Source organism: Canis lupus, chromosome 5, assembly GCF_048164855.1.
Source record: "Canis lupus baileyi chromosome 5, mCanLup2.hap1, whole genome shotgun sequence".
Classification (NCBI taxonomy): Eukaryota; Metazoa; Chordata; class Mammalia; order Carnivora; family Canidae; genus Canis; species Canis lupus.
The window spans coordinates 82,461,274-82,477,118 of record NC_132842.1 but is presented as its reverse complement, the minus strand read 5'-3'; the positions used below and the strand labels follow the sequence as shown (position 1 = coordinate 82,477,118).

The following is a 15,845-nucleotide window of genomic DNA, read 5'->3' as shown; positions in this document are numbered from 1 at the left end:
ATAATGTTTGTTTTATTTTTTCCAGATATGGACGTGTGGAAAGTGTCAAAATTCTCCCCAAGCGGGGATCTGAAGGAGGAGTGGCTGCTTTTGTGGATTTTGTGGACATCAAAAGTGCACAGAAAGCTCACAACTCAGTCAACAAAATGGGAGATAGAGACCTACGCACGGATTATAATGAACCAGGCACCATTCCGAGTGCTGCTCGGGGATTGGATGATACAGTTTCCATAGCATCTCGTAGTAGAGAGGTTTCTGGGTTCAGAGGAGGTGGTGGAGGGCCTGCTTATGGCCCCCCCCCATCACTTCATGCACGAGAAGGACGTTATGAGCGGAGACTTGATGGGTAAGTTCCAAGGTTTCTGTAGGCAGGTATTTTGTATTTGATATGGTGAGAAACAGAAACTCATATTTAGGGGCCCCAGATGGATTTAAAGTTTTGGGCATTCTCAATGTTTCCTATTTTGGGTTGGAAACGGAAGTGATTTCTATCCCAGTGGCTGGTATCTTGTGGAATCGTAGAGGATATTTCCTGCAGCTGGTTGGATATCTACTCCTGAGATGTAAAATGGTGGAAGATATTGTATGGCAGTATCATTTTTGGAGTTACCTGTCTTCTAGAATTAATTATTCCTTCTCTTGGATAATGTGAAGGCCTTCCTTGGATATATCTCTGCTATCTGATGGAGCTATTTGGCTACAGATTTTGTGGTTGTACTATATGGAATATTTCTGGAATATAGCCTACAGATTCTTTTAGAAGTGATATCTGCTTCTCAATTTTCACTACATGAAGCATACAAATTGGATTGTCACAAAAAACCTAGCAGACCATAATGATTCAACCGCTTGGATTCTACAAACAATACTTTAATCTGGAAATCTGTTCTTGGATGAAGAAGAGTGAAGGCAATGTTTGATTTTTTCCATTTTGGATCTACACAGTTTCCATGTTGGAATTATACTCCTTGATGGAATGGGGGAAAATTGAGATGATGAATGTTTCTAAATCCTGGAATATAGCCATTCTTTTCTAATTGCTGGAATGTATGGGATGTCATGCAGTCAAGATTCCATTAGCCCAGGGGAAGAGGATTACTATTTTGTTTCTTAAGCAAGTTGCTGTCCAGTTAAAGATACTTTAGCCTTGAACACATGGTGACGATCAGTTGTGGATACAGCAATCAAAACTGACTGTGCTGGATGGCTACAAAGGTGAACTAATGGGGAGCAACTGTTCCTTCCTCATTTGGTGGAATTGTAGAGGATATTTCCTCTTCTGTCAGCTGCCTGATTCCTACTTAGGGCTGGAAATTTTTATGAATGTGGATGAATTTATAATTGTCTACTATTTCAAGAAAGAAGTCTGGGGGTTTGAGAGTTACAGTTTGTCTGGGACTACTTGCTTCCAGTGGAATTATTTTATCTGGTCACTAAGATTTTTTTTTTCCTTGTGGTTCATCTAAATATCATTTGACACCCTTGCCCATTAAGAAGGTGGATTACCCCCGTAAGAGGGGCCAAAATTGGGGAAGTTATGTTCACAATTCTCTCCCTAGATTTAATTGGGATTATAGGTCGTGTTTCCACACTTGGAAAAGGTTGGTATGTCCTGACCTGTGTATATTAGCCCCTCTCCTAACCCAAGTCAAACTCTTTTTTCCCCCCACTAACTCTAGAAGTATTTAGTACTAATAGATGAATCAAAGAATAGCTATTAGATTTCAGCTCTGCTAGCTCTTGTGCCTGCCTTCTGTATCTTCCTAATGGATAAGAACTTTGCATATTTATAAAATATCAGCTATAGCAGTAATTCTCCTAGAACTATTGCCTGTTGCTTGTTATTAATAGCAGCTTTTTACCAATTAACATTTGATAGGGTGCTAATTGAATTATTTGTGAAATTTTCTCTTAAATCTCAAAGGAAACCCTGTTGTTTGTTAGAAATTGAAATATCTATCCAAATACCAGAAATGTAGCAAATTTAGAAAGGAGAAAGTTATTTAATACAATTTAAGTAGGAAAGAGATTACTGACTTTTTTGCCATGCCAGTTGCCTTACATCACAGCAACAAAAAGCAAAAACATCCTAGGAAGGTATGGTTGCTACTAAGTGAAATGGTAGGTAAAAATGAAGATTAGTGGAGAGACTTGGATCTATGTATGTATTGGGGACATACATCTTAGTTGTAAGATTTTTGCCACATATTCTTCACTGGAGAGATTCTAATTCTTCTGTATCTTTGACGATTTCCTAATCTTTTGATAGAAGATTGGATCTAAAGAAAAGATTGAGAAGAAACTCAATCTCAAATTGAGATTCAAGTGATGAAATGATCTTTTAGGAACTCAGGAAATGAGTTCTGGTATCCTATAAGAGTAGAAAATAAGATTTCTTATAGGAATAGAATTGTTTTTTAAATATTAACACATAAATGCATGTCTATAATTGAATATGCAACAATTTTTTTGTAACTGTAGGTTGGCAGTTATTTACATCCTACAGAAATGTGTTTTTAGATTAAGCATTACTAGTAACAGCCTTCGAACATCTTACAGTTCCCAAAGTTGGCTAATTTCATCAGAGGCAATTTGAGTTTAGCTAAAATCTAAGAGAACATATTTTCTGTAAATATTAAGTATAAACATTAATAAGTGGAATCATAAAATAGGCCTTTTAAAAACTATGTGGAATTTGATAGTACCAGGAAATAAAATAATCTTTATTCCTTAATTAAATTTACCATAGAATAGCATGTGTCAACCCAGTATAACCTAAGTGGTTTTCTTTGTTTTTCTTTTAAGATTCCATTTCTATTATTAAATATGATTGTTTGGGCACAGCAGTTTACATAATCTGATAGTTTTTATAATTACCTAAGAAGTCGAAAGTTAATGAGAAAAAGTTACACTTAAAATTTTTTTCTGGCAAAAAAAAAAAAATTTTTTTTCTGGGCTTCTTTGAAAATGCCCTCTTACTGCTGGGACATACATTGCAATAGGGCTTTCATGTCTGTGTTAAAATGTGTCATGGAAATTTTGCCTAAGATAAATGTGTTAAGTAAAAATCTGGTGCATATTTTAATCAGATGTAAGTATAGAAAACTTTGATATTAAAATGACAGTCCCTTCTTGTTTCATAAACTACAAATGAAAAGGAGATGGTATATGTGTGTTTCTGTATATAAGCCAGAAAATCCCTAATAAAAAGATCATCTGACTTCCAGAACACTAGTCATGAAAGCCCAATATACACAATGATTGCTCAGCTATGAAAATAATCTTTGGAGTTAAGTAAAATGTTAAGCTTGGTAGTGTTTGCTTACTAAGTAGGTTAATGCTGTTTAGAAAATGACCAGTTGCAAAGACAGACAATGCTGAAATGAATGTTTGCATGACTTGCTTTTAGTTTTGCTTGCCCTTTTCTGATTGATTAAATATTTTTCCCCCCCTCCTAAATGCAGGGCTTCAGATAACAGGGAGCGTGCTTATGAACATAGTGCCTATGGACACCATGAACGGGGGACGGGAGGATTTGATCGGACAAGACATTACGATCAGGATTACTATAGAGATCCTCGCGAGCGGACTTTACAACATGGGCTCTATTATACTTCTCGGAGTCGAAGTCCAAACCGTTTTGATGCTCATGACCCCCGATACGAACCTAGGGCTCGGGAGCAGTTTACACTGCCCAGTGTGGTACACAGGGATATCTACAGGGATGATATTACCCGGGAGGTACGAGGCAGAAGGCCAGAGCGGAATTACCAGCACAGCAGGAGTCGGTCACCACATTCATCCCAATCTAGAAATCAGTCTCCTCAGAGGCTGGCTAGCCAAGCGTCTAGACCCACAAGGTCCCCTAGCGGCAGCGGCTCTAGGAGTAGATCCTCCAGTAGTGATTCAATCAGCAGCAGCAGTAGTACCAGCAGTGACAGGTAGGTTAACAGCCTTTTGTTATAACAGATGAGCTGTTGAATAAATTGTCACAAATTTTCAGCGATCAGTGATAACGATTTATAGCATAGTAATATTTTTTAAAGTAATCTTGCGTCATGTATATAATGAGTGAAGAAGCTTTGATTAGCTGGTGGCCATGGAATTCACCATTCTGTCAAGTACCTAAAGCTAAGCAATTTGCAAATACTGTTTTGTGCTCCGGATGCTCATTATTAAAATGGCCAAAAGAGGCAGAAAAACAGTAACTTTAGTTGAATGAAGTAAATCCTGTGCCGCTGAAAATGTGGTATTTCTTTAAAGTTTTTAATTTCTTGGGTGTGTAATGCTAATTTATTTCTATTATTTTGGTTGAAAATTCATAAAAGCTATTGGGTTAAAGATGTATTGATGAAATATGTTGAGATTTATTATCAATGACTAAATCAACTTATGGATACATTTTAACTGATTTTAGCATCAAGGTGATAGCCAATTTATAAACTCAAGTAGAAAAGCTTTCTTTAAATGCAAGTTGTAACTTAGCTGTTCACTAAGGCTGAGTGAGCCAATTTCATTAGTTGGGAATTTCTTTTTTACAAAGGATTGTTATTCTAAAGATGAAAATAATAACCTGAAGATAATTTTAAAAGGAAACAGCTTAGAAGTTTATCACAAATCTAGGTAGACCATATAGCTTACTCATTTTATAATCTTGGACAAGTTACTTAAGCTGTCTATGCCTCAGCTTTCTCATCTTTTTTAAAAATCATGCTTTAAAGTTATTGAGAAAATTAAAATGAAAAAATGTATTTAAAGTGCTTAGCTTGATACCTATATAAAATAAATGCTGCCTTTAATAATTCTAGCTGTATTATTACTGCTTCAGTTGTTGATAGTCTTTAACCATTCCTCATTTCCAGTTATTGTTATTCAATCTATTTATCCTAGATATTCTAGTTTTATATTTAGGTGGTATGTATTTTAAATTGACAGGATATAGGGACCCCTGAGTGGCTCAGCAGTTGAGTGTCTGCCTTTGGCTCAGGGAGTGATCCCGGTCCGGGATTGAGTCCCACATCAGGCTTCCTACGAGGAGCCTGCTTCTCCCTCTGCCTATGTCTCTGCCGCTCTCTCTGTCTTTCATGAATAAATAAATTTACAGGATATAAATTTTTGACCTGGTTGAAATACCCAGATTATTTTTCTTTAGTATTTCCTGCTTAGAATTATCATGTAAGAAAAGTAAATGATCATGTAGTTGGGGAAAATTAAGTTCTGGCTCCAGTGTGGCATTTCTGTGACATGGATGAAAACCCTTAACTTCTCGTGATTTTATTTGGTATATTGTTGAGATAAATGATTGACAAGATTTGTTTGAACTCTGTAAGTTAAATATAACATCTTGTCATGTCCTACTTTCTCCTACATAGAATTAAGATACTCAAGTTTTAGTCTTTTCCCTAAACCTATCTCACTAATAATGGGATGCAATAGCATTCCATTGTGAATATTTTATCGAAAAGGCAACCAATTGTGGAAATGTTGGAGTTGGAGAAACATTAGCATTGTAGGCTCAAAAGCTGGAACCCAGAGGCCATCTGATGAATTTGATGGAGCTAATCCCTGTTTATGTAATCTAAAGGAACAGCTGTATGCTTCTGAATATTTACAGTCAGAAAAATAACTGTCACAAAGATAGGATAGCTTTGAAAATGTACATGGGGACTAAATTGCAGTTTTTGAAGATGTTTCCTCTTCTGTCAGCTACCTGATTCATATTTAGGACTGGAAGTTTTTGTGATTTAGGATTATGAAGGCTGTTATGTAGGACTATAACAAGAAGACCTAAGTTTTCAGCTAGGCTGAAGGAACAACCTGAAGACATACATACAAATGGAAGAATGTTTTGTGAACAGCACATAATTTAGAATGACTTCACCATGATAATTTTGAGTTTGGTTCTTTATGCAGAGATGAGTGGTTGAAAGATTTTGAGAAGGGAGATAGTTTGAGATCTTCTACTTCAGAAAGGCAGCTGGTGATTTAGACTAGGAAAGACAAATTGTGGTGAGGAGGCTATTTCAGTAGCTTGGAGAAGGAGGTCTTGGACTCTGAGAAAGCCTAACTTGGGACACGTGGGAGAGACATTATGTTAATAATCAGATTATGTTGATTTGTGTGAAGCAATGAACTTTCTGGAGATGGGACTGAGTGATGGGCCTTTCAATGCTATTCTGTAAGAATAGGACCAGGTCTTCCTTTGTGTACACCATAGAGCCTAGCATATTGTCTTTCTCAAAGTACATGTTCAATAAATAGTTGAAATACTTAGATACTTAGATTCTTAACACAGTGGATAAAGCAAAATTCATGTAAATAGCTAAAAGATTTGGTCATTATATGTGACTGAAGCAAGTACGGGAAATAAAATCTCATGGTGTGCAGAGCATATCTTTATCCCTAGGTGTTCAGCCTTCCTTTTATCAGATGTCCTCTTTTCCTTTACTATTATGTTGACTTCAGAGTGTAATATTTTGAGATGTTATGTAGATTCTGAATGTTTAATTTCCTTTTGGAGCAAATAAGTTTTTTTTTTTTTCCTTTTTTTTGTAATCTTTAAAACTTTATGACTGTGAAACTATGACCTTCCAAGTTCTTTAAAAGTATTTCAAATTAGCATCTTATAGTAGATAAAATACAGCTTGGTTCTAGCTATAGAAACAAGCTTGTATTCTGTCTGCATGACTGACTGGGAAGTTAATCACCCTCCACCCCCCTTAATTGTTGGAGCTTTGCTGAATAGATTCCTAGTAGTACATTTCCAATGAGTAAACATGGGATTGATAGCAGTCTGGTTGTGAACTCTTTATAAATGACACACCTACAGTTTCTGGGTAACTGTTCTCAGTATTTAACTAGTGAGTACTGAGACTTAATGGTATAAACTTTCCTGTGTGCAGCTCTGTGGTGCTATAGGTTGCTCTTTCCTTTCAACAGAAAATTTTTAGGTACATGAATTCCACAAATGTATTTATTTCAAAAGTCCTGATTGAAGTTGAACATACTTTATGCCTGTAGTTTCCTATCATTGGGTTTCTTTTTCCTGTCATGTTAATGAATTTTCTGTAATATAGGTTAAAGAAATTGAGGAATTTATTAAATTTAACATTAACTTTACTCATATCTTAGTTTTTGACTGTGCTTTGTTTCTCTGTTGTTTACTTTGATCACAACCAAAGATGATTGGGCTGTCTGGGTCCCTGATAGGCCCCCTGAAATTGGATGGGGAAAATCACAACTTTTCGCTAGTAACCTGTAACTGAGATTAAGTATTTTCTCCCTTTTTTTTTTTTTTTAAGATTTTATTTATTTATTCATGAGAGACACACAGAGAGAGGCAGAGACACAGGCAGAGGGAGAAGCAGGCTCCATGCAGGGAGCTCGATGTGGAACTCGATCCCAGGACTCCAAGATCATGCCACTGAGCGGCCCAGGCGTCCCTTGCCTCCCATTTTGGCCCAGGCGTCCCTTGCCTCCCATTTTGAAAGGAGGCAACAAAAAACAGTAGTATTAACTGTATGAGTTACTTTGTTAACAATTTAAATCCACAGGTAGGGCAGCCTGGGCGGCTCAGCGGTTTAGCGGTTTAGCGCTGCCTTCAGCCCAGGGCCTGATCCTGGAGACCCAGGATCGATCTCTCTCTCTCTCTCTCTCTCTGTCTGTCTCTCATGAATAAATAAATAAAATCTTAAAAAAAAAATAAATCCACAGGTAATTTATTACAGTTGTAGATATCTCAAACTGGGGCTTCTAGCCCTCATTACTGGGAAGTAGTTATTAAACTCAGTGTTAAGTATTGTATTTTAATATTAATGAAAACACTACTATATCACAAAAATTTAAATATTTTAATAACTGTCAATATCATTGTTTTCCCTTTTATTCCTATTTATTTTACTTTATGCATTTAGAAATCTTATTCTGAAAAGTGGTACATAGACTTCACCAGATTGCTGAAAAGGTATCCTGGCAGTTAGTCCTTATTATATACCCTATAGAGGTTACTGACTGGGGAAAAATGGATGAAAAAGTAAAGAGAGAGAATTGAGATTTGGATAAACCTAAATCTGTCCTTATCCTCTACCCTCCTATTCAATAGGTTATTCCTCTGAATCTCTTTTTAGCCTAAAGTTAACTTTTGAGTTTACATTCAGCCATCTATTTTTTTTTCATTATTTTTTAAAAAGATCTTATCTATTCATGAGAGACACACAGAGAGGTAGAGACATAGGCAGAGGGCAAAGTAGGCTCTCCATGGGGAACCTGATGTGGAACTCAATCCCAGGACCCCGGGATCATGCCCTGAGCCAAAGGCACTTGCTCAACCATTGAGCCACCCAGGTGTCCCCCCAGCCATCCAAGTAGTACTCTTTTTTTGTGTGCACCAAATGTATGGAATAAGATAGGTTGTATGGAACCCAAGAAAAGAACTAGTTTATTTTATTTATTTATTTTTATTATATTTTTTAAGTTTATTATTACTTATTAGTAATCTCTACATCCAGTGTGGGGCTTGAACTCTGACATGGAGATCAAAAGTCATATGTTCCTCTGGCTGAGTCAGCCAGGTGCCCCAAGAATAGAACTAGCTTAAACATTTACAATGGCTAAGTCAAAACAAAACTGCATGTGTCTAATTAAAAGCTAATGCAATTATATTAACCTTGAGTGTCTATGGCTAGTGCATCTTTCTTTTTTTTTTTATTTTTATTTTTATTTTTTTAGTGCATCTTTCCAGCTTTCCAAAAACAGCCCCATCTCCTCCCTTAAAAGTTTTTTGGGCTATGGACAGCCTTTTCCTTTTTGTTTTTCTGAACCCTGTTAGTTTGTCTGTCTTAATATGTCAGGTAACTACAGAGTTTTATTCTTTCTAATCACAAAACTGGTCATTAGGTGGAAGCAAAGTGAATGTAGTAATAAGCGAAGATAACTACATGAAAATAACTGAAGTGAGTGACATTGTATCCTTGTGACTTTTGGTAAGTCATGTGGTATTAAATCAGGCTTAGTTACTTGTTTTGAATAAATTAGATTTTTTTTTTGAGAGAGAGAGCGCACATGCAAGTGGGGAGAGGGGCCGAAGGAGAAGGAGAGAGAATCTCAAGTGGACTCTCCACTAAGCATGGAGCCCAATGCAGGTCTGGATCTCACAACCGTGAGATCATGACCTGATCCTAAATCAAGAGTTGGACTCAACTAACTGAGCCACCCAGGCACCCTGATTAAATCAGAGTTTAGAGCAAGCCTTTTTTTTTTTTTTTTTAGAGCAAGCTTTTTAATAGATTTTTAAAATTAGAATAAAGTGATTTAAAAAACATTTGATGAAATTTTCACATTTTTTTGTTATAGTTATTATATTACTAGGATTTCTCTTATATTGTCATAGTTGGAAGATATTTTTAAAGTAGGCTCTGCCCAATGTGAGACTTGAACTCATGACCCTGAGATCAAGAGTCACATGCTGTACCAACTGAGCCAGACAGGCGCCCTCATAGTTGGAAGATTTAAGGAAGAAGCTTGGGGACAGAGAGACAGTAGACAGGCACTCTTTTTTCTTACTTCCAGGGCAGGAAAACTGACATTTGAAATAGACTTTGTGATATTTATTTAAAGTAACAAGAAATGCATATGGAACTTCAAGCAACACTTCAAGACTTTTCAACACTGATGCTGTATTAAGATATGTGATTTTTTTAATTAAGGATTTTATTTATTTATTTGTTTGTTTATTTACTTATTTGAGAGAGAGCGCATGTACAAGCAGGGGGAGTGGCAGGCAGAGGCAGAAGGGCAGAAAGAAGCAGGCTCCTCCCAGCTCTGCAGGTGGGACTCGGTCCCAGGACCCTAGGATCATAACCTGAGCCAAAGGCAGATGCTCAACTGACCAAGCCACCCAGGTGCCAGATATAGTGTGATTTATGCTAAAGCCCCTCTCTTGTTTAATGTTTTAGCTTTGCAATAGGAATAATTTACTTCTTGAAAGGAAAATGAAAAATACTTTTTTTAAAAAAAGATTTTATTTATTTATTCATGAGAGACAGAGAGAGAGGCAGAAACATAGGCAGAGGGAGAAGCAGGCTCCATGCAGGGAGCCCGATGTGGGACTTGATCCTGGGACTCCAGGATCACGCCCTGAGCCGAAGGCTTAACCGTTAAGCCACCCAGATGTCCTGAAAAATACTACTATTGCTAGTATTATTTGTAGAACTTGTTTCTATATTTCTTTTATTTTTATTTTTTATAAAATTATTTATTTATTTATTATAGTCATACAGAGAGAAAGAGAGAGAGACAGAGACATAGGCAGAGGGAGAAGCAGGCTCCATGCACCAGGAGCCCGACGTGGGATTCGATCCCGGGTCTCCAGGATCGCGCCCTGGGCCAAAGGCAGGCGCCAAACTGCTGCGCCACCCAGGGATCCTATATTTCTTTTATATATTTTGAGTAAATTTACTCAAAGTTGTCTGTAACCCTACTCATTTTTTCCTGATAGACCATTTAATATGATTTTATCTGAATTGTACTTAAAAAAAAAAAAAAATTTGTACCTGCCACCCAGGGATCCCTAGAGGGGGATTTTTATTCACATACCTTTTTTGTCTATGGTTTCATGAGGAGGTTTGCAGTTACTTATTTAAGTAAGGAGACTTTAAGGGGAACTTTCTTTCAGGTTCATGTAGGAATTTCCAAAATTGCTGTCGTCTTGCAGGCTTGTGAAAGATTATGAATGAAGTGGATAAGGTGAGAAGGGAGTACATTGAGATTGGTGGCATTTTATGTATCATAATGACAGTGTACCTTCCATTTCTCTTATTTTACAAGTAATGCTTATTGAGAATGTTGATTTGGGGAAGGAACACTCATTACCTGACTATACAGTTTTCTATGCTTATATATAATGTGCTGGAAGCTATCAGATATGGAAGTAGTTTTAATAAATATTTTAAGTAAAAGTCAGTTGTTTCTTATTTTTTAAAGATTTTAAGTAACCTCTACACCCAACATGGGGCTCAAACTCATGACCCTGAGGATCAAGAGTCACATGCTCCACTGAAGGAGCCAGGTTCTCCAAAAGTCAGTTTTTTTAAGCATAAGGGAATTAATAATTAGTTTGTTGGTGATTATTGTAACGTCTAATCATAACACAATTGTCTGAGTTTTTAATCGTCAAACATGATCTCTTAGCTATAAGAAATAGGCAGATAATTTCTGGATTTAGAGATAAAATTTGGTTTTGTTGCACTGTGATTATTCTTAGATATATTTAGAGGCACAAAAATAGTTTGTATTAATTTTTAAAAAGATTTTATTTATTCATTCATGAGAGACATGGGGCAGGGGGGCAGAGACACAGGCAGAGGGAGAAGCAGGCTCCATACAGGGAGCCTGATGTGGTGGGACTCAATCCCGGGTCTCCAGGATCATGCCCTGGGCCAAAGGCAGGTGCTAAACTGCTGAGCCACTCAAGGATCCCCTGTATTCCTTTTTTTAAACAGAAGAAAGTCACTACCACTAAAAGTAATGCCTTTAAATTTCAGGAAAAAATGATACAACAAATAAAACTGTATTTGGGAAATTGATGTTTAGAAACATTTCTTTTCCCAGCTCTTCTGTTTGTAGCTGCATAGGATTGAAGTGAGAGTAGAAATTAAGTTGGTTTTATTGCATAATACCAACTTTTTCCTCTTTGCTGCTGTTTATATCTGTCAGTTTGAGATGAATCCCTTAAATTTTTTTTTTTTTTTGAATCCCTTAAATTGAAGAGATTTTTTTTTTTTGTTCTTTGAGTGTGTCCTCAAAGGATGTCCACGGCATCCTCAATCGAGAAGATGCCCTTGCACAGAAACGATTGAAACAAACTATGCTAACTAAAATGTGAAAATAAACCATAGATGTTTATTGATTTGGGGATAACGTATATGTTTTGGGAGCATCCAGAGGACTTTCAAGGAGGAACAGTAAAGGTTTATCTAAGCCTTTAAGAAGCTAAAGTCAAGGAAAATAAATATTCTTAGAAGGGATGTTTCTTTATTTTTTGCCCCTTCCATGTAAAATGAAAATATTTGCACGCTTATTTTAAGCTTAAGTAAAATACCATTTTAATGCATTTAAAAATTTTATATATTCTTAAAGATTTTATTTGAGAGGGAGCATGAGTAGTGGGAGGGGCAGAGGAAGAGGGAAAAGCAGACCCCCTGCTAAGCAGGGAGCCTGATGGGGTTTAAACCCAAGACCCTGGGATCATGACCTGAGCCCTGAGCTGAAGGCAGTTGCTTAACTGAGTCACCCAGGCGCCCTTATTTTAATGCATTTTACATAGCTGATTAGCCTCGTTTATTATTTTGCACTTCTGCCTCATTTTTACTTTTTTCATTTTTAAGATTTTATTTATTCATGAGAGACACACAGAGAGAGGCAGAGACACAGGCAGAGGGAGAAAGCAGGCTTCATTCAGGGAGCCAACATGGGACTTGATCCCGGGTCTCCAGGATCACACCCTAGGCCGAAGGTGGCACTAAACCACTGAACCAGCCACCCAGGCTGCCCTCATTTTTACTTTTTTAGGTAGCTGAAATTATCTTAGATTTCAGTAGGAAGACTATCTTGTTGAAAATCAGTATTGTAAATAAAATGTAGTCATTGCTCTATTTCCAATTATTAAAAAAAGTTTTTATCTTGAAATTTGCAACTCTTACTTGTGATGAAATTGAATAGAAGCCATCTAATGGTTTCATTGACTCTATGACTGACTATTCTTGAAATATTGGTATCTTAAGTTCCTTTTTTTTTCATAGAAATTTTTTTTTATTTTTATGGATACAATTGTCAGGTATCAGAGTTCTTTCTTTTTTCTTTTTTTTTTTTTAAGATTTTATTTATTCATGAGAGACACAGAGAAAGAGAGAGAGAGGGGGGCAGAGACACAGGCAGAGGGAGAAGCAGGCTCCATGCAGGGAGCCTGATGTGGCACTTGATCCTGTGACTCCAGGATCACGCCCTGGGCCGAAGGCAGGTGCTAAACCGCTGAGCCACCCAGGGATCCCAGGTATCAGAGTTCTTTAAAAAGTTACCTACTTGGAGGGAGAAGGGTTGAGGGAAAAAAGAGAATACCAAGCATATTAGTATGTCTGCAATCCTGGAGAAAACTTAGATTTAAAGTACACAGAGTCTCCCTGTATTTTGAATAGCTCCCTCAAATACTATTACTTTCTAGAAGAAAAGCATTTGCTCATTCCCCTTTTATTTTTTTTTTATTTTAAAATTTTTATTTATTTATGATAGTCACACACAGAGAGAGAGAGGCAGAGACACAGGCAGAGGGAGAAGCAGGCTCCATGCACCGGGAGCCCGACGTGGGAATCGATCCCGGGTCTCCAGGATCGCGCCCTGGGCCAAAGGCAGGCTCCGAACCGCTGCGCCACCCAGGGATCCCTCATTCCCCTTTTAATGCAGTTTTGGGACTGTTGAGCAGCATGGAATAAATGTTTGGCAGTGTGTGCTTTGGGGAGTACACCCCAATGAATATATATATACACACACACATATGTGTGTGTACACATATATAATCATATATGTATACATGTATGTATCTGTTGGGAGGCTGTATGTATTAGTAGGTATCTTTTTCCATTCCCACCATCAGCTGGAAGACCCTATATTTTTGAAGCACATTCCTTTCTAGATTGCTATATAGTTTATTTTGGGGGCAATAAGCTGCCTACAACCTTCTGTCTTTGGGATCGTATTAGCTAGCTAAGCCTTTTTTTTTTTTTTTTTTTAAGATTTTATTTATTTATTCATGAGAGACACAGAGAGGGGGTGGGGTGCAGAGACCCAGGCAGAGGGAGAAGCAGGCTACATGCAGGGGGCCTGACATGGGACTCAATTCTGGGTTTCCAGGATCAGGCCCTGGGCTGAAGGCGGCACTAAACTGCTGAGCCACCTGGGCTGCCCTAGCCAAGCCTTTTTTTTTTTTTTTTTTTTAATTTTTTATTTATTTATGATAGTCACAGAGAGAGAGAGAGCGCGGCAGAGACACAGGCAGAGGGAGGAACAGGCTCCATGCACCGGGAGCCCGATGTGGGATTCGATCCCGGGTCTCCAGGATCGCGCCCTGGGCCAAAGGCAGGCGCCAAACCGCTGCGCCACCCAGGGATCCCTAGCCAAGCCTTTTTAATGCTAAATATGGAAAATGGAGGTGTTTGCTTTCTGATTGTTTTGATGGACTTAACTTCCATTGTACAGATCTATAAATAGATCGATTTCCTTTCTGGTTTTCCTCTTTTTGTTAGTGTCAAGTACAAGCATTTCAGTAAGGCTTTCCATAGGTAATAGGTGGTGTCAGGGTTCTGTATGGAATAGGCAGTTTTGGAAACGAGTACTAGGCTGATCCATATTTGCTCTGTACTGAGAATCTAGCTTTCACTTAAGATCCCCTGCTGCTAGGGAAATGAGAACAAGGTAGACTTAATGCTGAGAGCAAATGAGGAGAGTTCATTGTGTACTGCCTGGGCAGCCAGTGTGTCTGAATATTGTGGGGAAAGCTAAGAACTGCTTGTTTGTGAGTCAAACCAGCCTAAACTGGAATCATCCAGTTTGAGTTGGCCGCTTGCCACCTCCCAGAGGCTTCCTTATTTTGCCAGAGTTTCTGCCCAGCCCTCAACCAGGGGGTGGGGCAGGGGACCAGGCAGGCGTCTGATCTGGGACTGGGCAGGCATTGGGGAGGAGCAGGCTGTGAAGTGGCTGCCAGTTAACCCGGTTCCTTCCTAGGGGGTGGCATTTCAGATATAGTAAGGAGTTTAAAACTAGAAGCTGGTATGAACTCTGATATTTCCAGTGCATCTTTACTTTATTACTCTCTTGCTTTCCCTATAACTTACTTGTTTTCTGCCCTTTAAAAGCCAAGGCTTGAAAAACTGTCTGCCACTGCTTGGGTACATAATAACATGGTTTGCACTTGGTGATAAAGAGTTTATTACCAAAAATTGGGAGTGCCTGGGTGGCCCAGTCCATTTTGTCTCAGACTCGTGATTTCTCCTCAGGTCCTGATCTTGTCGTGAGATCCAGCCCAGTGTCAGGCTCTGCCCTCAGCTGGAGATTCTCTCTCTCCCTCTCTGTCTGCCCTTCCCCTCTGCTTGTGCTCTCCCTCCCCCCAAACAAACAAACGAACAAATAAAATCTTTAAAAGAAAATTTATTTAACTAATTTCTAAAGTTCCCCAAGTTCCCCAGGAATTTTGCTTTTAGTGAATTTGGTCTGAAGTGATGAACTGTCCCTCCCTTACCCTCATTCTTTCCATTTGGGTTGTGTTTTTTCTTTTTTTTTTTTTTTTTTTGTTGTTGTTTTGTTTTGTTTTGTTTTTTGTTTTTTTGATTTGATTGTTAGGTGGAAGAAGTGAACATAGACTTGGGGATAAACTTGTGACTCCGTATCTTGTGAGTTTTAATTTTGAAGTAAAACTTTTTAAAAGATTTTGCTTATTAGAGGGAGAGGGAGAAGCAGACTCTCTCCCCTGCCCCTTCCCCCAGCCAGGAGCCTGGTGTCATGACCTGAACCAGAGACCAACTGAACCACCCAGGTGCCCTGAAGTAAAACTTTTTAAACTGTTAAATGAAATTTTTAAATGTTGCTTTCAAATTAACAAAAAGTAATTCAAATTCAAATCCTAAACAATAAATTTAGAAATTGAAAGTACTGTGTTGAATTTTGACACTTTAAAAAAATATTGTGCTAAAATAAATAATTAAAAATATGCTTAAATTGCAAATTGTTAGTGTCATGGCTACTTTCTGCATACAAAGAACCTCTTAGCTTTCCTTTTTGAGAAATAAGGGAATTAAGTG

The 15,845-nt window shown here is 37.9% G+C and overlaps 1 protein-coding gene across 4 annotated transcripts in view; it reads left to right on the top strand.

Moving 5' to 3' along the window:
• The window catches only part of SPEN (spen family transcriptional repressor), a 94,551-nt gene that overhangs the window by 24,650 nt on the left and 54,056 nt on the right, over positions 1 to 15,845 (top strand). For 2 of the 4 annotated variants that reach the window (XM_072828228.1, XM_072828227.1), the window contains exons 2-3: positions 26 to 346; positions 3,465 to 3,941. In XM_072828228.1, coding sequence (XP_072684329.1) covers positions 26 to 346; positions 3,465 to 3,941 — 798 coding nt within the window. Of the gene's footprint in view, positions 1 to 25; positions 1,602 to 3,464; positions 3,942 to 15,845 lie in introns of those variants that run through there. The other 2 variants (XM_072828230.1, XM_072828229.1) reach the window with 2 other exon arrangements.